Source organism: Lipophrys pholis (assembly GCF_963383615.2).
Source record: "Lipophrys pholis genome assembly, chromosome: 10".
Lineage (NCBI taxonomy): Eukaryota > Metazoa > Chordata > Actinopteri > Blenniiformes > Blenniidae > Lipophrys > Lipophrys pholis.
Genome location: NC_137640.1, coordinates 29,309,293 through 29,331,285, shown reverse-complemented (window position 1 = coordinate 29,331,285; position 21,993 = coordinate 29,309,293). Strand labels below are relative to the sequence as shown.

The 21,993-nt window shown below is 43.8% G+C and overlaps 1 protein-coding gene across 1 annotated transcript; it reads right to left on the bottom strand.

The window, feature by feature from the left end:
* Positions 1 to 905: 905 nt before the first annotated feature.
* On the bottom strand, positions 906 to 21,266 carry cc2d2a (coiled-coil and C2 domain containing 2A). The gene is made up of 40 exons (XM_080473728.1): positions 21,118 to 21,266; positions 20,945 to 21,026; positions 20,717 to 20,770; positions 19,903 to 19,983; positions 19,672 to 19,816; positions 18,073 to 18,164; positions 17,861 to 17,962; positions 16,463 to 16,543; positions 16,171 to 16,374; positions 15,906 to 16,065; positions 15,679 to 15,815; positions 15,459 to 15,590; positions 14,090 to 14,299; positions 13,648 to 13,754; positions 13,421 to 13,561; positions 12,321 to 12,477; positions 11,903 to 12,165; positions 11,570 to 11,747; positions 11,308 to 11,461; positions 11,047 to 11,194; positions 10,552 to 10,690; positions 10,266 to 10,469; positions 10,082 to 10,174; positions 9,896 to 9,987; positions 9,292 to 9,306; positions 6,391 to 6,558; positions 6,232 to 6,289; positions 6,040 to 6,149; positions 5,713 to 5,809; positions 5,516 to 5,614; positions 5,263 to 5,439; positions 3,433 to 3,447; positions 3,092 to 3,295; positions 2,918 to 3,007; positions 2,710 to 2,823; positions 2,503 to 2,637; positions 2,297 to 2,419; positions 2,154 to 2,212; positions 1,884 to 2,061; positions 906 to 1,772 (listed from the first exon to the last, which is right to left on the bottom strand). The coding sequence occupies exons 3-40, from the start codon at positions 20,720 to 20,722 to the stop codon at positions 1,587 to 1,589; spliced, it is 4,854 nt and encodes a 1,617-aa protein (XP_080329854.1). The 5' UTR covers positions 20,723 to 20,770; positions 20,945 to 21,026; positions 21,118 to 21,266; the 3' UTR covers positions 906 to 1,586.
* Between the last annotated feature and the right edge of the window lie 727 nt (positions 21,267 to 21,993).

Below are 21,993 nucleotides of genomic sequence, written 5' to 3'. Positions count from 1 at the left end.
TTGGAGGAATAAAGCTCAGACTTAAGTGAGAAAATTACATTTTTATCCAGTAAAATATAATGAAATTGAGAAAAATCTATAACTTGCATCTAATTGCAATTTTTTTTTTTTTTTAGATTTTATTGTTATAAAAATATTCCTTCAAGTCCATTATTCTAGAAAGTGGCTTATTTAAAAAAAATAAAAATAAAATACTGATACAAGTCCATATTTATAAACTTCTTCCTTTCAGATAAACTGGAATATTTAACCGTTACTCTCTCAAAACCATGAATTTATAATAAATGCACAAAAGAAAATATGAAGCTCGAGGAGGAACGTCTCTTGTTTTTAAAACTTCATCAGTGAGTAGAAATGTTGAGTTGTTCTGCTGTCGGAGTCACGAGGATGTTGGTGGTAAAGATCCGGCTGAGGAACACTTGATCAGATCCTTTGAGGCTTGTTGTGTCCCAATAGTCCCTCCTATCTCCTATCCACTTTCCCTGAACCCCATGGAGGACGTCCCCGGGTTCAGGAAAGGTGCTAGGAGGCTTCCTAAAGGAGTTAAGGAAAGGTGTTAGGAGGCTTCCTAAAGGAGTTAGTGAAAGGTGTTAGGAGGCTTCCTAAAGGAGTTAAGTAAAGGTGTTAGGGGGCTTCCTAAAGGAGTTAGTGAAAGGTGTTAGGAGGCTTCCTAAAGGAGTTAAGGAAAGGTGTTAGGGGGCTTCCTAAAGGAGTTAGTGAAAGGTGTTAGGAGGCTTCCTAAAGGAGTTAAGGAAAGGTGTTAGGGGGCTTCCTAAAGGAGTTAGTGAAAGGTGTTAGGAGGCTTCCTAAAGGAGTTAGTGAAAGGTGTTAGGAGGCTTCCTAAAGGAGTTAAGGAAAGGTGTTAGGGGGCTTCCTAAAGGAGTTAGTGAAAGGTGTTAGGAGACTTCCTGAAGGAGTTAGTGAAAGGTGTTAGGAGGCTTCCTAAAGGAGTTAGGAAAGGTGTTAGGAGGCTTCCTAAAGGAGTTAGGAGACTTCCTAAAGGAGTTAGGAAAAGGCGATCATGTTTTGACAGTCGGACAGCATTTCAATTAGGTGAAAAAACTAATTTCTGAACTAATTTTCTCAAAAGTTTGACTGTAAATCAAAGGAAAAGAGGAACTAAAGGGAAACAGCTGCAGGTGAATAAAGAACCAATCAGAGTGAGAATAGGCTGAACTAAAAGTTCCTTTACTGTGTTGGTTCTACAACATCCAGAACATTCCTAGTTGGGATCTGGGTTCTAGAGGATTTCAAGTTGTTCTAGGCAGATTATTACTTTGGTAACTTATGATCTGCTCCTTTTTCAGTCATCCTGAGTTTCCCTGAACGCTCTTGTAGAGAATTCCAACCGTCCTTATCATGGCCGCCACTTAAACACTTCAGGGGTTTAGGAAAAGTGGCTAGGAAAGGAGACAGGAGGGACTATTGGGACGCACCCTGAGAAGCAGCTGGTTGACAACGTGAAGGCTCAAGCGTTGAACGCTAACATGGCCGGGATGCTCCGTTTCCCAGGTGGGGGCTGATACCTGCTCCTCTTGCTTCAAACACAAGTGCAGCATGTGGAGTACCAGGAGTCCCTCAGTCCCTCAGGTGCAGAGGAGTGAGGCCAGATACACCCACACAGACAGGACGTTGTTGGGGTAAGGATGCACGTACACGGCTAAAGCAAACTCCACGTTTGGTGCCTGAACGTTGTGAACTCCAGTGCTGTGCACCGCCTCCACGATGGGCCGCACCTCGGAGAACGGCAGGTGCAGAGGGAACCCGGAGATCTACAGACACACACAGAGACTTTCATTTACAATCAAATCCTCGGGCTCTTATGGAGCAGGGACTGTTGGACGTCGCGGCTGTTCTCCAGTGGATCTGGTTTGTGGATTCACCTTGTAGTCGCCCAGCATTTTCTGCAGGTCATGGCAGTGAGTGTCTGCCATGTCCTGCCCCACACTCTGCTCCAGTCTGGGCAGGAAGTGTTTCAGGGCGGAGGTGCAGTAGCGATTCCAGCGTGTTGGCTGACGGGGGCGCCACTCCATGATCTTCTCCTTCAGAATCTTCTCAAGTCTACACAGAGGAGAGGATACGTGTCTTCTGTTCATCATATTGTCGTAAACTGTGACGCAGTGGGAAGAAAAGCCTCATGTTGTATTACTTGCCTGTCCTGAAGCTCCCCTGCAGCTGCTTTGTCTGTGCGCCGATACACCAGCTTATCTGGCTGGATAGGAAGTACAGACGGAGGGAAAGTGAATAAAAATGTGAGAAAATACATCCACTCTGTCCGTAACTGTTGAAACCTCACCTGAACACTCGACAAGCCAGGGTGGGAGAAGGAGCGGGAGAAAAAGGGTTTCCAAAAACTGGCTTTTGTGACGTCAAAACTCATCCTCGTAGGGGTCGTGTGCTGCTGAATGTTGAACCAAACCTGAACAGGGAACAGCCGATGACACAACCAGTCCAAGAATAATGACGCCCGGAGCGGAGGAAGAGCGCTCTGTGGTGACTCACATTGTCAGCGCTGACCAGGCAGCCGATGGCCTGCAGCGGACAGAAGGTGTCGTACTGGCCGTAGTACTGGCCGCTGCTCGGGTTCCAGATCAGGTAGCGGCTCTGCTCCAAGGTGAGGACATACGCTGTCGGCCCCTGGGAACAAACAAGGAGCTCAACATGGAATACTTCAAACAATTCCAGGTTCAACAGATGAAAGTCACACACCTCCGGTATGGCACTCCCGATTATAAGCCAGGCTCGCTTGCCCATAAACAGGAAGTAGTTGCACAGCAGCACGGCGTGTTCTTCTTCGTCTCCTGCTAGGAACGTGAAGAATTGCTAAACAGAAAAGAAAAAGACAGACGTTGGTAAAAGATTGGCATTCACCTCCACCCGCCCTCAATCCCAGCCATCGGACAGCGTGCCGACTCACATCACAGGTGCTCCAAAGGTCGCAGGACCCAGAAAATGAAACTCGGTCCGGCAGGGAAGGAATGAGCGAGACAAACCTGGCAACCAGGGTCTGTTTTGTTTGACAGCAAAATAAAAGTCAATTCCAGGGTCTTTTCAAGAAGAATCACTTCCTTGGTGGCTCAATCAGACTGACCGTGGCCTCCTGAGGGTTATTAGGGAACGCGTCCAGAAACTCCTGAGGGGGTTTCAGTGGCCGGATGAAGCGTGTGATGAAGACCGTTTTCCCGTTGAGGTCTATGACCGTGGTGATGCAGGGCCGGTCCGGGTAGCCCTGCGCTGCCTCCTTCTCAAATCTGTCTGAAGCCTGCAGTAACCTCTCATCCTCCTGGCTGTCAAACTGCAAGAACAGGTCATGTGACTGCACAGGAAGACATCCAAGACGAATAAATAAACAGGACAGTGTGCTGTCAGGATGAGGAGACGATAACTGGGGGAACTGGAGGACAGACAAGGGAGACGTGATCCAACAGTTACCTTCATTTCCTTCATCTACCGTGCAGCGCAGCAAAAACAAATCAGTGACACATTAAGATGGCAAACAGAAAAATATGATCTGATAAATAGAAAAATAGATTGAAACCTCCAGGATTTCCCATAGTGCACTGCACACCCAACGGACATCCTAAGTCCTCAACAAGTTAAAACATGAAGGAAGTGTTCTGGAAGAAACGCGGCTCCACAATAGCAGCTACATGTCTGAGTATCACCAACGCTCTCTCAACGCCGAGGGGTCACAACCTGTTCTCCACAGAAAGAGCAATAACCACCTCCAGAGTGTCAAACACTGGATGGATGGTGGATGGATGGATGGATGGATGGATGGATGATGGATGGATGGAAGGATGGATGATGGATGGATGGATGGAAATTTAAATTGAAACAAAAAAGTAGAATAGAAAATGTTTGAAGGAAGAAACTGATGAACAGAGTGGAAACAACACAGATATGGGTAGAGAATGAATTCCAATGCAGGAGCGTCTGTGCTGATGGACTCTCCTTCTCCCTGATGGACTCTCCTAAATGATGGACTCTCCTAAATGATGGACTCTCCTAAATGATGGACTCTCCTAAATGATGGACTCTCCTTCTCCCTCATGGACTCTCCTTCTCCCTCATGGACTCTCCTTCTCCCTCATGAACTCACCTTCTCCCTGATGGACTCTCCTAAATGATGGACTCTCCTTCTCCCTCATGGACTCTCCTTCTCCCCGATGGACTCTCCTAACCGATAGACTCTCCTTCTCCCTCATGGACTCTCCTAACTGATAGACTCTCCTTCTCCCCGATGGACTCTCCTAACTGATGGACTCTCCTTCTCCCCGATGGACTCTACTTCTCCCTCATGGACTCTCCTAATTGATGGACTCTCTTTCTCCCTCATGGACTCACCTTCTCCCTGATGGACTCTCCTAAATGATGGACTCTCCTTCTCCCTCATGGACTCACCTTCTCCCTGATGGACTCTCCTAAATGATGGACTCTCCTTCTCCCTCATGGACTCACCTTCTCCCTGATGGACTCTCCTAAATGATGGACTCTCCTTCTCCCTCATGGACTCACCTTCTCCCTGATGGACTCTCCTAAATGATGGACTCTCCTTCTCCCTCATGGACTCTCCTTCTCCCTGATGGACTCTCCTAAATGATGGACTCTCCTTCTCCCTCATGGACTCTCCTTCTCCCAGATGGACTCTCCTAACTGATAGACTCTCCTTCTCCCTCATGGACTCTCCTAATTGATGGACTCTCCTTCTCCCTCATGGACTCACCTTCTCCCTGATGGACTCTCCTAAATGATGGACTCTCCTTCTCCCTCATGGACTCACCTTCTCCCTGATGGACTCTCCTAAATGATGGACTCTCCTTCTCCATCATGGACTCTCCTTCTCCCTCATGGACTCTCCTAATTGATGGACTCTCTTTCTCCCTCATGGACTCACCTTCTCCCCGAGGGACTCTCCTAAATAATGGACTCTACTTCTCCATCATGGACTCTCCTTCTCCCTCATGGACTCTCCTAACTGATGGACTCTCCTTCTCCCAGATGGACTCTCCTTCTCCCTCATGGACTCACCTTCTTCCTGATGGACTCTCCTAAATGATGGACTCTCCTTCTCCCTCATGGACTCTCCTTCTCCCTCATGGACTCTCTTAACTGATGGACTCTCCTTCTCCCTCATGGACTCTCCTTCTCCCTCATGGACTCTCCTTCTCCCTCATGGACTCTCCTAACTGATGGACTCTCCTTCACCCTCATGGACTCACCTTCTCCCTGATGGACTCTCCTTCACCCTCATGGACTCACCTTCTCCCTGATGGACTCTCCAGGCACCAGTTGAGGTTCAACTGTGATGAAGAGTGTGATGAACGCTCCCTCGCTCAGGCTCCGTAAAATATCGTATCCACCATTTGGGCCATGGCTGCGCTCTTTGCTGTACCCCAGCAGCACAGCTGGTGTGTTTACTTTGAATGTGCCGTCAATCTGCCAGATGAAAAACAATACAAAATGTCAGGCGGTCAGAAAACATCTCCGGATAACAAACAAAGCAGAGGCTCACCTTGAGCTGAGAATAAATGGTGCTGAAAGGAATCTTAACAGAGCCCAGCCAATGCTTCTCCACACGTGTTTGAATCGTTTTACCTTTGTCTTTGTCACTCTGAGGAGAATTACACGTTGAAAAGCAACTCAACCCCCGAAGCAGGGACATGAATACAGTGTGTGAGGACAGAAAAGAAAAGAGTCAAGCATGCTTACGCCTCCTGATTCAAACACCATCTCATCAAATATGTTGATGAAGACTTCGTCTTTGACTGCCTGCAGGCTGGCAGTACTGTAGTCTCCATTCGGAGCACTGCAGACAAAGTATATCAAGTCAGCAACAGAGTTAAGAAAGGTCTTCTTTATTAAACTCATTTTCAACATTTTATAATATGCTTTTCACTTTGTGATGCCACTAATGTTTTCCAGATTCAGGCGCACACAGAAGCATAAAACCCATCATCTGAACATCCTGGAACATTCCTGCAAATAAGCAATTCTTATCAGAGACGGGAGTAATCTATGAAAGGCAAAGTAATCCACCTGAATGGAAGCTGCAGTTCCTCATTCCAACATGGGTTTGGTCCATCAGCGGTGGTTGTTTGAAGTACCGTGCGCTGGAAGGAAACTTCCACAAAGGGCCTGACTTGTACCTGCAACAGACAAAAGCCTCAGAAAACTTGCCCTATGAACCTCGCTTCAGCAGCGTTCCAGCGAGGACGAGGCGCCCGGTACCTGGCTGAGGTAGCAGTCGCTCCCCTGGATGGCAGTCTGGGACGACTGCCCTGCTTTACTGCAAAAACAGAACCAGATGAAACAAGGTTCCCGCTCATGTGGCTGGAGTTTAAAAAGCTGCCTCCCGGGAGTTTCTGGGGGTAAACAAGCTTCACTCACTTGCTCGGGGCCCTGCGGACTGGGATGTCATAAGCCCGGATGATGTTTACCAGGAGTTTGATGTCTCCGTCAGACAGATTCTGAGCCGTCACCTTCTTTCTCTCCTTCCTCTGTGGTTTCAGGGGTCGCTTCGGTTCAGCCAGCTGGAACAGGTTGATTCCCAGAAACCTGATTGTCACAGTCAACAGATCGAGTCAATTAATCAACTACTTCTACGGATCTCTCACTAACATAGATACATACATAAATATATCACACTGCAACTGTAAGACGGGGGCGCTAAAACCAGCAGTACTCAGTCCCCGCAGGTATTTGCAGTTTCACAATGATAGAACCTCCCTCTGGGACTCTTGATGGCCTTGAAGGAACTGCTCAAGTTATTGCTATTGAAGTGAAACTGCTTTATTTATTAGAAAAGAAATTCTGTTCTGATTCAGATCAGCTGCATCAACATTGTTCTTTGTTTGTCAGGGTAGAACTTCTGGTACGATTTGGAAGAAATTTCTCAATCTTGACTAGAATTGTCAGAAAAAAGGAGACATTCCTTGATACATTGAAAAATGTTCCAATGTATAATAATTGTTAGAGACTCTTCTAACTTTTTATCTTACATCAGTACTCCTGCCTTTCAGCTTTGCCCAACACCTGGTCGTCTAACGGTCAGATGGCGACCTGGAGAGGCCTACAGGCCACAGTGTCTTGCACTTTCTGTGAAATTAGGCGGAGGAGTGATGATCTGGAGGAGCTGCAACAAGGCTGGAACTGAGCAGATTCCTCTTTGGGAAGGACGCATGAATCAAGCCACATACAAAGTTATCTTGGAAGAAAACTTGCTTCCTTCTGCTCTGACAACGTTCCCCAACTCTGAGGATTGGTTCTCCCAGCAGGACAATGCTCCACGCCACACAGAGAGGTCAGTCAAGGTGTGGATGAAGGACCAGCAGACCAGGACCCTGTCATGGCCAGCCCAACCTCCAGACCTGAACCCCACTGAAAACCTCTGGAATGTGATCAAGAGGAAGATGGAGGGTCACAAGCCATCAAACAAAGCTGAGCTACTGGAATTCTTACGCCAGCAGTGGAATAAAGTCTCTCAAGAACCATGAAAGACTGGTGGAGAGCATGACAAGAACCATGACAGCCTGGTGGAGAGCATGACAAGACGCATGACAGCTGGGATTCAAAATCAGGCTGATTCCACCAAATATTGAGTTCTGAACTCTTCCTCAGTTAAAACATTATTTGTTGTTCTAAAATGAATATGATCTTGTTTTCTTCACATTATTTGAGGTCTGAAAACATTGCATCTATTTTATCATTTTCATCATTTGTCATTTTCTGCTAATTAAATGCTCTAAATGACAATATTGTTATTTGGAATTTGGGAGAAATGTTGTCAGTAGTTTATAGAATGAAACAAAAAAGTTCATTTTACACAAACACATACCTATAAGTAGTAAAATCAGAGAAACTGATAATTTTGCAGTGGTCTCTTAATTTCTTCCAGAGCTGTATATTTATGACTTGCCACCACCTACCACTAGAGGGAGTTTGAGACATTTCTGGCACCAGGAATATAAATAACTGCAGATATATATGCCTTACAATTTTCAAAACACACAGTGCCAGACATTATATACCCTCCTACTTCATAGGAGGCCCCAGCTATAAAAGCTGTGTTATATTTTTAATTAAACCTAGTGTTATGTCACTGCAAGCCAATTCCAAAATTCCTTCATTTGGCCAGTGTCTTGAAAAGTTGGTAAACGACCGGCTGAAGAAGGACTTATGCTCATATGATGTACTGACAAACTATCAGTCTGCTTCCAGGAAGAACATTACAATTGCTGCCGTCACAAAAGTTCTCCGTGGCATTACAGAGGGTTTAGAACCTAAGAATTACTGTGCTGACCTCTTTCTACAACCTTCACTACTGCTTATGAGGACATTCTCTTCCAAATACTTTTTGTTTAATAATTATCTAGTCAACCAGTCTGTGTCGATCGGACATTGTTTACTACTTATGAGGGTTATCATAGTAATAGTCCACGTTTATGCTGACATCACTATTGTTTGTTGTACTTAGCCTTTGAGCAGTTACAGTACGTATTTGTTATCATCCTTTCAACTCTATAGGAGCTCAGACTTGTGTTTTGTATGCAGAGAAGACCAACAGTGGCTGTTAATTTACTCTGTATCATGATGCCAGGTTCCTCCATTGAGCTTGTGTCCTCTTACAAATATCTCAGTATTTCAATTTATGAACACTCGGCCTTTAATAATCAAGTTGATGATCTTTTCAAGAAGCTGAGGCTGAAACTAGATTTCTTCTTTAGAATCTTCTTTTTGTAGAAACGAGAGCTGCCGCCACAGTCTCTTTATTTATTGGACTGGCTATCACTATACATATGCAGACGTTTTCACAACTTTCTCTATAAATCCATTCCAAGCATGCTCCTCCCATATTTATCCTGCTCCATGTTTCTTGACAGACAGGCCGAAGCTGGACGAAACTCCAACACGACCTGAAACTGTCCGACCCTCCTGGGAGAGTTTATTGTGAGACGGAAAAGTTTCCAGAGAATGTTTGAAGGTTCCTCTTAATGTTTTTTTTTTTTTTTTTCCCCCCATCATTTAAAAATCTTATTGAATACGTCAAACACATTTCTGTATAATGCTAAAAGATTTGTTATTATTTTCATCATGTTTTTTTTTACTTTTTTAACTGAATACTGTGGTGGGGCTCATTTTGGGAAATACTTCTGCAAAATCCTGAGAGGACTGAACACAGATACAAAGAGCTATATCACTGCTACAGCACTGGTGCACGCTGAAGGGAGAAAAAGAGAACTGGAGGATGGGAAAATAAGAAGAAGAAACAAAAAGACTCTTAAAACATACCCTGTACCTGGACCACTGGGAAAAAAATTGAAAAAAAATGGAAGAAAATGAAACAGAAAATAAATGTAAACATTTGATTTCAATGATGAGTGACATCCAACAACATGACTGGTGCTGACGTGGATTAATACTACTGTGTGGCCTGACGCCAACTGATTTGATCACTTCTGATTTTCTGTGATCGTGTCCACATGTTGTGAAACCTGCTTTAAAGTGCCACTCTGGCTGGTTCCAGGAGGAGCGTTGCTCGGCCAGGGGAATGCAGAGCTGAGCTGGAGATCAAATGGACTGAAGCAGCACCAGGCCAAACAACCTACATCAGTGAGAGATTTACGTAAGCCCTGTCCCTTTCCGGATGGGCTGATTTGACTGATGCATCCATGGCTAAAGGTTATCCTTCACTATAAAACTACAATTTTCAATTGTTGTCGACAGCATGATTAATCAAGCGATACCCATAAATGATGAATTACAGTCCGGAAAGTAGCAGTGAATTAATACTTGGTGAGGACAATGAAGAAAGACTTGTACATGCAAACTGAAAAGACTGGCAGCTGTAAAGAATGACAGATAGATATTGATCGGCACCTCCAGAGGTATTTACCCAATGCTCGGTATTTCATCTTCGACCACCAAGTCAGACAGAAGATAGTGATGTTTAGCAAGAAGGAACCTGTGGATGACAGATTCCCGGATCTGGGGAAGAAAAATAAGATCAACGACACTAAGAGTTGACATTTGTTCACTACAAGGAAAACCAAACATATCGACATCAGATGTGCTCGCTCACCTTCTGCAGGTATTGGGCCACTAAAGCTCTGTGTGAGTCCAGGTGTTCCTTCGTGTCAATTATGTCTCCGTCTTTCAATCTTTTTTCATAGTCCTCAAATAATTTCAAACAAACAAGAAAAGCAGTCTCATATACACCTTCTGTGTCTTCATTCTGCAGTACAGCACATTTGTGAGGCACTAACCTGGAACACCCTCTCAGTAACCTCCCTCTCCTGAGCAGGAACAAACTTGTAGTTACGAAACTCTGCAACCTCCTGGTTTCTCAGCCTGAGCAGCCGGAATCTTCTGGACTTCTCAATCTCCTCATCAGTCACAAAGTTAAACTCCTCCTGGAGATGCTCCAAACGGAAGTACTCTGGAGCCGTGACCTCCCCGCTGCAGGCCACCTGAAAACCCAGACAAGACCAGATCTATGACTCTCAGAAAACAAAACAAAGACAAAACACCGAGCAGTCTTCTGAAATCCACCTTCAGCAGCTGCATGATGGAGGCGTTGTTGGGATCGTTGGGGTCGAGGCGGGACTGTGTGGCCCACTCACTAATTTTTTTCATGTCATGGAGTCCAGATGCCCCGATGGATGTGACAGCATCGAGACGACCCAGGCCACTGAAACAAAACAACAACAACAGTAACTTCAGGAAATTAGTATGTATTAATGACGTGTACTTAAAGTATTTAAAGTTTCTCACACAGACACACAATCAGAAAAGATGATCATCTATGTGTGTTTTGTTGTCGTCATCTGTGTTATTAGGGTTACGTAATCTAGTGTGGAGATTAAAGAAATTCAACTTATCTGAATATCTGAATAACTGAATAACTTGAACTAATGTAAAAACCTTCTGATTCTAATGAAGCCCAATCCACCTATTGTAGTGTAACTGCAAAAGGAAGTTTTCGGAGTAGCAAATGAATGAAACAGTACTATGGATGTTAATATGTAGTGAATTTTCTGTCAGTACCTGTGTATACCAGCAGGGTGCTGAGAAACAGGAGGCGCCAGTGGAATGTCGTCTTCCCCAATCGCCCATGAAACACAGCACGACAGTTTCCCAGAGGTCAACAGGGTCTGCCTGTTACTTCCGTCAGCCTCAAAAGAGAGGGGAACATCTGAGGAACGAGTGACAGGCAGCTGAAACAAGTGGCTGAATAAATAGTTTCAGAGAATGAAAACATTTTGTGAGCACTTCTCATCTGAAGTCACGTCAAACGATGACAATTACCACTTCCAACTCCCTCGTGATCAAACATCACTCGCTGGTTGCTGCTGAACTCAAACTCCTCCAGAGGAACGTTAGCCGTCAGAACAGAGGGCTCCGGCACAGGAACGAAGACCTGAGCCAGGAGGGAGCACGATGACCCCGCCTCCTCAAACACCTGCTCAAGGACAGGGTACAAACATGCAGACATAGTGAGGACAGACTGCAGCAAGCAAGCGTGTGGACGTGAGAGAGCAGAAGCAAAATCGGCTTTTCTCCATTGTACCTGCAGGTTGATGCTTTGGGGACAGTTAAGTATCTTGAGATTAAAGATCTGACCAAAATGCACCCTGAAATCGGCGTTCAGGGCACGGCTGTCTGTCCGGGAGACTTCTTTCTGGTTATAGAGGATCTTGATGAAAAGAGAACGCCTTGATACATCCTGCCTCCGAGCTGCCTCGGCCCTGACACATGAGAAATGAGTAGGTCAGCCAAAGCTGCAGTCCAATGTCACATTCCTAATGTTGTATTAAGTGCTACCATCACAGCCCCACCGTGATTGGCTGCTTCTTCTGAGCAATGAAAGAACCTCAGCCGAGCTCGGCGCTTGTACTCATACCTGGGGCAGAGTTCAGTTGTGGTGATGTTTCCAGATGCAGACAGCTGAGGATTCAAGATGGGCTCTCCTGGCTTCCTGCGTATCCTTGAGACCTTCTCTCTCACCAACTGCTCCATGGAGTCAATGTCGGGCTTCTCGGGAGGTTCTGGTTTCAGGGGACCTTCTTTAGGGGGGTCTTCTGACTCGCTCACTTCCCGCTCCTCCTCATCCTCTGTGTCATCCCGTGCTTGGCCCTTCTTCTTCTTTATTTTCTTTTTGGCTTTCTGAAAACAGCATCAAATAACAGATCAAGGTAGATATGAATAAGCAGCCTCAGAAGTAGAGGTCTGACCTAATTACTACAATTAATACAGATTAGGAGGGTTCAGGAGAAAGCGGTTGACGAGGCTGAGCTCCAGAATAGAATAACGGTTGGCACCTGTTTCTTTCTCCAGAGTTTCCACTCTTCTAGCTGCTTGTTGTACTCCGCCCACTTTCTAAGGTAGTTCTCCTCCCCCTCCGCCTGCAACTCCACAACTTCGGCCAGGATTTCCTCTTCATGCTCTCGCTCATCTGATTCCAGATCCACGTTTTCTCTAGAGCAGTGATAGACAATACAACCCATTATTGTTTATCCATCTATTGTACCGTTTTATCCAACTTAGTATGTTTGGGAGGCGACCCCCGGACAGGTCACAGAGACAGACAATCATACACTGACACTCACAACTTAGGTACATTTAGAGTCGCCACATTAACTGCAAATGTGATTTGGATTGTAAAAAGACAAAAACGACAGACAATTTGATCTTCACCAGTTAACAATGAACACATCTTTCAACTGGAAGAGGACGATCAGCTACTCGGAGAAAAAGAACTCATGGATATGGAGGCTGTTTTCTAGCCACTGCACCACCGTGTCAAATCAGCAGGTTAAAAAAAAAGACGACTAAATTGGTGTGTTTTGCTTCTTGGATTTGGACGCTAATGCACTCTATGATAAATGTACTAGATTGTCAAACTGTTTTTGTGTCTGTTATATGAAATGTGCACGCTTCAACTAGGGTCTGAAAATTCTGATTGTGGAAATTAGGGTTTGTACTACACGAGTTAATGTCTTTAGTTTTTGAAATACTCAACCAACACTTGTGTGACTCTCAAGCTGTAACGTGCTTTAAATTAAACAAAAACAAATTAAGATGCTTCCATTACTATAGTTTAGTTTAAGGGGTCATTTGTTTGGTTTTATTTTCAAAACCCATTTTATCAATATAGTCCAATAGAATGTAGACTAATTGACAAACAAATATGACAAACTGTAAATTACTGGCAATTTCCACTCGGAATAAAATCAAATTATCACTTAGTGTAAGTCACACACAAAATTGAGATCAAATTGGAATTTACGTCATCACATTTTAGATATGGAGTAATACAGTAACATGACGCTGTGCATTCAAAAATTGGACATGCGGCTTAAACTGATCATTTCCACTGTACAGGCCGACTTACAGCTGTTCAAATGAATGCAGCATTTACCTTCTGAGGTAGAGTTTGTATGGCGTGTTTGTGAACTTCTGCAGGTCTCTGAGGGCCTTGACCTCTTTCCACACTTTAACAATATTCTTGAGCAGAGTCCTGTCTTTCTCCTGCTCGTTGTCCCGCAGCTGCCGAGTGTTCCTATGAGGGTCAGATGGACAAATGCATCGCAAGAAGACCGCTTCAAGGCAAAAACGGTGCCGTTCTTTTCAGTAACATAAACTAACCTGACTTCCAGACTGTACTCAGAAATCCTCTGTTGCAAAGCCTGAGTGATGCTTCGCCCGCTGTGGATCTCCAGCATGTGGTGCAGCGCCCTCCTCAATCCATTCAGCTGCAAATAATTAAGGAGTATTTTGGGGGTAGAGCCACAATTTGAATTAATATTCAAAGATTTTAATCTGCATTTGTGTACCTGATAGATAAGTAATTTATTTGTCTAAAGCTTACATATTTTATAAACATACTTGTACATGTACTTTGTAGTTTTACCAATGAAACCTAGTTTCAACATATACATGTAAATGAGTACTACTGATGTAATGAAACAGGGATTTTAGTGGAGTATACCTTTTCTGTACCCCTCAACCTCTGTCTTGGACCAATACAACAATTTAGAGAGAGCCAGCCGGTGGTGACTGAACTGCTCACCATGTAGAGCAGTCTAACCTTGTCAGTGAGGTGTCCTGTCAGATTGTTGTGCTGCCTGTTGAGGTACTGATCGTACAGCTGAGCCAGACGAGCCCCAAGGACATGCTCACGACTGAAGAGTGGATGGTGGGAAAAGATTAGCCCCGAAACATCCACATCAAGCTGGTAGTCTCCTTCCGGGTCTGCTCCACCAGCGATGTACAGGTTTGTGTATTTGGACTTCAGCGCCTGCAGGATTAAATAACATCAACAATCATGGACGATGCTGGAAAAGGAGCGTTGCTAGTGAAACTCACTTGTATCTCGCGTCTACAAATATTACATTACATGACCAAATATGTAAGTAAATCATGCATGACCAACACAAAAAAGCCCTCTGCTTTCAAGATGATCATATGTAACAGCTGCTGAATTCAAAGACAGCAGTTATTTGATGTTTGGCTGTACTTATTTGTCATGTTCTTCTTCTGGCAACTTGCAGCCAACAGCTGTTGAGGAAGGATGGAATCGGCTGAAAGGCTGCACACAATCGCTTCACTCACTTCATGAAGAAGAACAAGACCATCGGAGCTGAGCTTCCTCACCTGTATGCTGTGTCTGCTGGGCGCCTGCAGAGCAGAGCCACCAAAACCTCCCTGGACAGAACTCACCCCGATACCACCTGTTTGTCCTGCTGCCATTAGGGAAGCAGTTCCGCAATATAAAAACTTGGACCAGCTTTTTCATTAGAGTTGTGGCCTCCATCACCCCTCCTCTTCTCTGACATTGTCATAACATAACATCAATGGCCCATGGTGTTCCCCAAGGTCTGTTCCTGGTAACCCTTTACCTTCTTCCACTTTGTAACATCAGAGTCAAATCCTGGCTGCAGTAAAACTTCCCAAAATTAACTGCACTGACTCTGACATCACCATTGTTGTCCCTAAATCCCTCAACCAAACTACTCAGACGGTCTCCCTCCTTGATGACGGCATCATCCATCATCCTCAATAAAGTGAGACACTTCAGGAATCCCTGTTCACTTCCTGTTAACATAATGAGCTTTAAGTATTGCTCCTCACATACAAAGCTCTCCATTATCTGGGACCCTGTTCTCTCTGTGATCAATCTCCTCTATCAGCACAGACTCCCTCTGCTCTGCCCCTGCCAACCTCTCACATGGACCATGCACCGGACCCTGGGGGGGCAGAGCAGCTCCGACCCTCAGGACCTGGTCTCCTAACCTATCAGAGAGAGCAGTAATCTGACCAATCCTTCCACTAACTCTTTATTAGAACTGCTTTTAATCTGTGAGCTTTAGCTCTGGTTTGCAAACACAAAGGTTACAGAATAGTTTTAACCTAAACTTTCCTTGATGTTTTCAGTTTATGAGTCACTGCAGTCTGACCTTCCTGTGCACGGTCTGCAGTGCAGGGTCCAGGTCCTCCTCCATGTGGAAGAGAGGTGGCCTAGTGGAGGATTCCTTTATGGGGTCAGGCAGAGCCAAGATCCTGCCATCGTCTCCAAACCATTTCTTTCCCTTTTCAAGAAAAAACCCAAAATGTTATGTTTTAAAATATGGACAAAAATAACCAAAGACAAGGACTTTATATCTTGGTACATGTTACCTCGTCTGTTTTCAAAATGCGATTCTCCAGAATGTTCTCATTAGTAGTAGACACAACAGGCCTCTCTCCAACATAGAGACCCTCATCCTCTAAGTAGCGAGGCTTCATATTTTCAGGGAGTTTAATGGAAGTCGGAACTAAAGAAAATATATTTTTTTCAAGTAAACAGCAACACTTTATTGGTCGTCAGAAAAGGTGCCTGCCAGTCAAGTAAAATTGTACTCCACCTGGACGAAAGCTTGCTGTGAACAGGAGTTCACTTTCTTGCTGTGTACGTTTTCTGTACCCACAATACTCAGCCTTCCTCACTTCCAGGAAGTCCTGGGGTGACTGGTCGATGGCAAATAGATTCTCCTCTTCATTTCTTACAAGAGGAGCTTGTTCACTCTAAGGCAGAATGAAGACATTTACTTAGTCTCTTGTGATTGTAGGTACAGAAGAGGCAGAAAGAGTCAGAACACACGCTATGTACAGTACTTTGTGCCGTTATACCTGGCTTCCATTTTCATCCTGATTATCTTCGTCTGCTTCAGCATCGTCCTGCTCCTCTTCTCCATCTTCATCACTGTGTTCTGCTGTTTTTCTGTGCTTTACTTTTTCCCTGCTAATCTTCTCAGTCTTGTCAGCCAGGTCTGGCTCAAAATCGAAGGTAAAAAAGTCGTATGCTTCCTCTGCAGTTGGATGTCCTGTTACTGCCTGTATTTACAGAGAGTAAATAAACACGAGGTGAAGGGACAGAAATCTTTTTTCTATTAACAGCTTTCAACCGGCTGTTAAGCCTTACTCTTCTTGCTGCCTCTCGAATCTTGAGTCTGGTACTGAGGGCCGGCGGGGCATCATGTCTTCCACTTCTGTCTGAATCAACCTGTGAAGTATTAATAGTGATTTACAAGAAAAGTGCTCAATCGAAATCTGATTGAAAACTTGTGCACTATCAAACAAGAGCAATCAGAAATTTCTAACGTCCGCCAAAGGTTGACCTGAACTCAGAAATTAAACCTGTCATGTAGATTTGACGTAATCCTTAAAAGTCTATAAAATTAAATCCCGATCCATAATCCGGACTCCGGATCACCTCCAAAATGTAGTGGAATCTTCCACGGCCTAATATCTATCTGTGGTGAAAATTTGATTTGAATTTTGATTTGATTTATTTATCCATTTCGAATGAAGGAACGATTAAAATTAGATGAAACAAATGGAAAAAAAATTATAAATAAAAATAAATAAAAAGACCATTTCAATATAATACACATTTGACAAAGTCCCTGCAGCAGTTGTGATGTAATCTTGCTAACAGACATATGAACAGGTAAATATACGCCGATGATTTCATTATAATGGTGGACCACTACTAACTCAACTGTGCACTCTGAACCCTGTACAAAAGAAAGTACGTAGAATGAGCAGATATAGAAAGATAGCTATTATGGACCCGAGCTCTTTTAAGAGGAATTGAAATGGAGTAGAAATATGTTGTTACGGATCCAGATTCTGGATTTTAAAAAATTACGTCAAAACTACATGACAGATTATCACCAAGTTCTCCCCAGTGACGGATGGAACCTTTGGTGGACGTCAGAAATCTCTGATTGCTCTCGTTTAGTCTAAGAAAACAAAAGTTTAAATTTTCTTTCACAATCATAGATCATGTGTAGTCCAGGCTAAGGGGGAGCAGAACCACTCATCTTGATATCAGCAAATTAAAAGAGAGAACAGATAAGAGGAGGTGCTGGGCAATAAAACTACAACAGCTTGTCTCGTCAGTTCTTGACTCATCCCACAGTTGTCACAAGAAGAGTGGATGCAGCACAGCAATGAACATGCCCACACCACTGCTGGCATCATATCTAAAATTATAGATTAAAGATTTCCCTTTATTAAATTCTCATGGTGCATTCATGCTCTACATATCAACTTACTTGGCCAATCAGGGAAAAAAATTCAAAAATAAACAAGTGCTCTGTTTCTGAAACGATGTAGGAACTACAGATGATTGTATGTTTAAAATGATGTTGAAGAAGAGAAAATAACCTGCTGTTTGGAAGTAAATCAACATCAAATACTCCATTGCAACAGCATTAGGACAGCCTAGATCAAGCAGTCATATTCAGGGATTGAAATTATTGGCACATACTAGCTTTCTGTTTTGAGTTTCTGGTTTAAGGCTGCAGACGCTCACCTCTCTGTCGAACCTTGTTCTCGTGTCTCTGTCTCTGAGGCTCTGCAGGCGACTGACTGGCTCAGGAGGAGCCTCCTGCTGCTGAAGAGTCTCAGCTTTGGACTGGGACATAAGAGGACACATGACAATTATTTCCAAAGACCGACAATTACACATATTAAGATCAAATAGAAAAACATATATTCAAGGACAAAAACAGAAACTGGGTTTACTATGGCAGCTCTCAGCTTCTCTTCCAAGTGGAGTGTCATCAAGTTGTCTGAATGCTGGGAACTGGGGGATCCATGAGTTTTTGAGGTGAGCCCTAGAATACAAAGGACATTGAAAACAGTTTGCTTATTTCTCAGGCTTGTTTAGTAACTGACAAAGGTGATCTGATAGAAAATTGAAGGTGATTGTTTACAAATTCTTAGTTAAAATGCTTCCACATTTAAAGAATGATTAGACTGGTCAACAGCCAAAGAATTGTCTGGGTTTTTTCAACTGATTTAGAGTCATTTTGATGTGCTGAATCCAAAAACGACATTGGTTTTGCTCAATCAGGACAACTTTTCTAACTAAGCCAGTTACATGTTTTTTGACATTTGTGTTTGTACAACAATTTTCGCTTTGCATGATACAAAAATCTTTCTTATTTCTTGAAATAAGGGAACTCTGAAGAGTTTGCATGCGCCAATTGTTGACTAAGTGGTATTTTTTATGTTACAGCTGAATAGAATGGCTTCGACTAGAAGATCTTGCAAAAATAATCCAATAATAAAACAGAAATCCAGTCACAAGTTTCATAAAGCGTGCTCACCATGCTTACTTTGGTATGCGGCAAAGCTCGGTTGGTAATGCGGTTGTCTCCCAATCAGAAGGTTTCAGGTTCTATTCCCATCTCTGGCATGCCTACATGCCAAAGTGTCCTTGGACAAGACACTGAACCCCAAACTGCCCTCATTGGAGTGACAACGCCTTGCAGCATCCAATGGTGTGTGAATGTATGGGTGAATGTGATGAACCATGCTGCTCTCAGCAAAAAGGTGCTACATAAGTGAAGTCCATTCACCGCTTGGCGATCAACACAAAGCTCGGGTGCCACACATGGTGTGCAAGGCATGTCTGTGCCAAGACAAGAAGAGTTGTGTGAAGTTTGGGATTCCTGTGGTTTGTCCCTGACTGCTACTGATGTGATTGGGATCAACAGAACGAACCAGAGTAGCCTCAAGTATCCTGATCTATCCAGTTCCTGTCTTTGGAGACATTAGTGAGGAAGATTCCAACAAGTAATTGAGGAAGAAGAAGTGATTCTCAACGATGACGCTCCACATCCTTTCTCCCAAAAAGAGCTAAATGTTCCAGCTTTATCAGTCTATTACTCAGTTTACAGAAATCGAAGTTTGTAACATATAATTAATACACTGTGTTGGAAAAAGATTTTTTCTCAAAAATCTATTTCTGGTAAGAAATATTAACAAAAATCAACCAATAATGACAAAAATATAATCGATGTAATCAGATCGGACTTTCGTCAAAACAACGTTGCGTAAAATCGTGACCTGATGGAGAGAAACGGACGTCTTTTTCGGATTCAGCGGTGCAAAATTGTCCTAAATCAGTTGAAAAATCTGAAAATTTCCAAAAACCTTTGTTTTGTTACCCAGTGTTATTGGACATTTGTAGTCATTTATTTACAGAAATGTATATCTCCTTTAATACTATTCGGCGATGTTATTAATTGGCAAATGACATAAAAATTAAGCGTAAAATACTACATGGACACTGTATTTTTGAACAATGAAATGCTAAAAGGAGAGAGTGGCACAAACTTTTCTGAGAACCAGTGGCAGATTGTGGCAAAGGGTTCAGTTTATGGGATGCTTCCTTGTGGGCCTTGTGAGACTGAATTGTGGAAGTCCCCTCCTCTCCGTTGTTGTCATCGTGATAGTCCTGAACCGAGGACTGCTCAAGCAGCTAAAGAACACAAATACAGCCAACTAGGTTAGGTCTGCTCCACTGCTTTTGATGGAATAAGTGAAGGCCGGCAAAGACAAACGTACCCTTTTCTTCCTTCTCTGTCTCTGAGCCTTTAAGGTGCGTTTCAAAGTTTCTCCGGGGTCTTCCTCACTGCCCTCAAGCTCCTGGTGTAATGGAGGCATATAACAGGAATAGAGGTTGCAGTGTCTGATCGTACTCCTTAAATGGGTCTGAAATATTGGTCTGTTAAAAGCCCTGTAGGTGATTTAGAATAGCCCCATGCATAGTATTTACATGAAAAGGGACAGGAGGGGGGTGCAGTGGTTAGCGCTCTCTCCTCACAGAAAGAAGGTCATGGGTCAAGTATGATCCGGGGCCTTTCTGTGTGGAGTTTGCATGTCCTCACTATGTGTGCACGGGTTTCCTCCGGGAACTCCGTCTTCCTCCAGTCCGGAAACATGCATGTGAGGTTAATTGGTGATGCTAAATTGCTCCTAGGTATGAATGTGAGTGTGCCTGGTTGTTTGTCTGTATGTGACTGCCCTGGGACAGATGGACCCTGCCGCTGTCCACAGTAGGCTGGGATCAGAACTGTGATTTGTAGACAGATATTTCTGGCTGTGTGTCGTCTCCCAGGCACACCATGGTGCCAGACTATAACTGATGTTCTCTTCTTTTTGTAAAGAATAAAATAATAATAATCGAGCCGTCTCCACAGCACCAATGTCTGAGAAACTATAAGGTTTAGTCATACAGTTTAGGTGGACAGCAAACAGCAAACAGCAAAGCAGCATCAGTGGTTGTAAAACTGGAAGAGGGTCAGAAGAGTGGGAGATTATTGTCGATTGTTAAAGCAACTACAGCCTAAATAAACACTCAGCTGTGAACCAAACCAACCTGCATCGTGGCTGGACGCTTCTCCTCCCTGAACGTGGTGGACGGTACCAGAGCCTATCGAGTACAGTGAGATCCACTGAACAACAAGCCTTTCAGTCTGCCAGCCTTTCTCAAGTCGATTGTGTCCTAAATGAGCCTGACTTCCTCCGAGTCATGTCGAGGCTTGTCGAGGCTCAGGATGAAGAACTAACGACACCAGATGTGAACATTAGGAGTGTAAAACTCTACCTGGACGTCGTCTTCATGTTTGTTTGTCGCCAGAGTCCTCTGCAGAGCGCCTCGCTTCTTCTTCAGCTTTTCTCGAAAACCACTGAAAGAGAAGAAGCCAGGTTCAAACGCAGAGCTCCTTTAGCCCATCTTATCGCAGCGACTGCAGGGTGTTTGTGTGTCAAATTAACTACCTTGGGGAAGCCAGGGTGGCAACGATGTTGATCCCTCCGACAATTACAGGTTTTGAACAGAAACCGAGCTTTACTTTAAGATTTCTCTAATTTTTATCAAAGTCCGTTACCTAGTAACCACACACGCTACGGCTCCACCGAACTTGAATGAAGTGTCGGTGTAACCTAACAGACCCTACCGAGCTTCACATTTCATTCGTGAACAGGGCTGTCAATCAAATAGCTTTGCGCTCTGAGAACCCGCCTACTACGGGGCCCGTGATGAGACAAAAATGACATGTTGCCTTGGCTGGAGTTCCTATCCAGAGCAGAGCTCAGCTGCTTGGTCATGACCCTGTACTTCTGCGAGCTGGAGGAGCCTGCATGGCTGTACGACAGAAAACTAATTCATTTTAATCTCTTTATATGCAGCAACAGATACAAGCAGATGTTGTCATTCTTGTGTGGATTTGTTCACCTTGTTGTTGTCGTTTATTTGGTCCCACTCGGATGACATCTTGGTATTCAGGGATCTCACCGACACAAATACGTAAGATTGCACATATTTATCACATTCTCTACCAACACAGACGCTACTTCGTTCCTGCTGCTATCGTTGAACATTTGATTGATCAATAAAACCAGAGAAATTAATATTCAATTCAGAATTCCTGACAGGAAAAGCAATTGTTAAACGTCACATAAACTCGAAATGTATTGTTGCTTGAAAAAACAAAAATGAATCATACAAATGAGCTAAATCACAGTAATACCCTAATCTGATACACTTGTTTGGATTTATGGTTGGTTATTAGCATTAAATTACTGCAAGTAATAGATTACTGAAAGTAATAAATCACTGGAAGTAATTTTATGAAAATGTTTTATTGTTAATGG

Excerpts from the sequence above, each read along its gene's own strand:
- cc2d2a (XM_080473728.1), bottom strand. Across the intron at positions 13,562-13,647 it reads GAGTACAGTCTGGAAGTCAG|GAACACTCGGCAGCTGCGGG; the intron begins GTTAGTTTATGT and ends TGACCCTCATAG. Across the intron at positions 2,824-2,917 it reads ACCTTTGGAGCACCTGTGAT|CAATTCTTCACGTTCCTAGC; the intron begins GTGAGTCGGCAC and ends TTTTCTGTTTAG.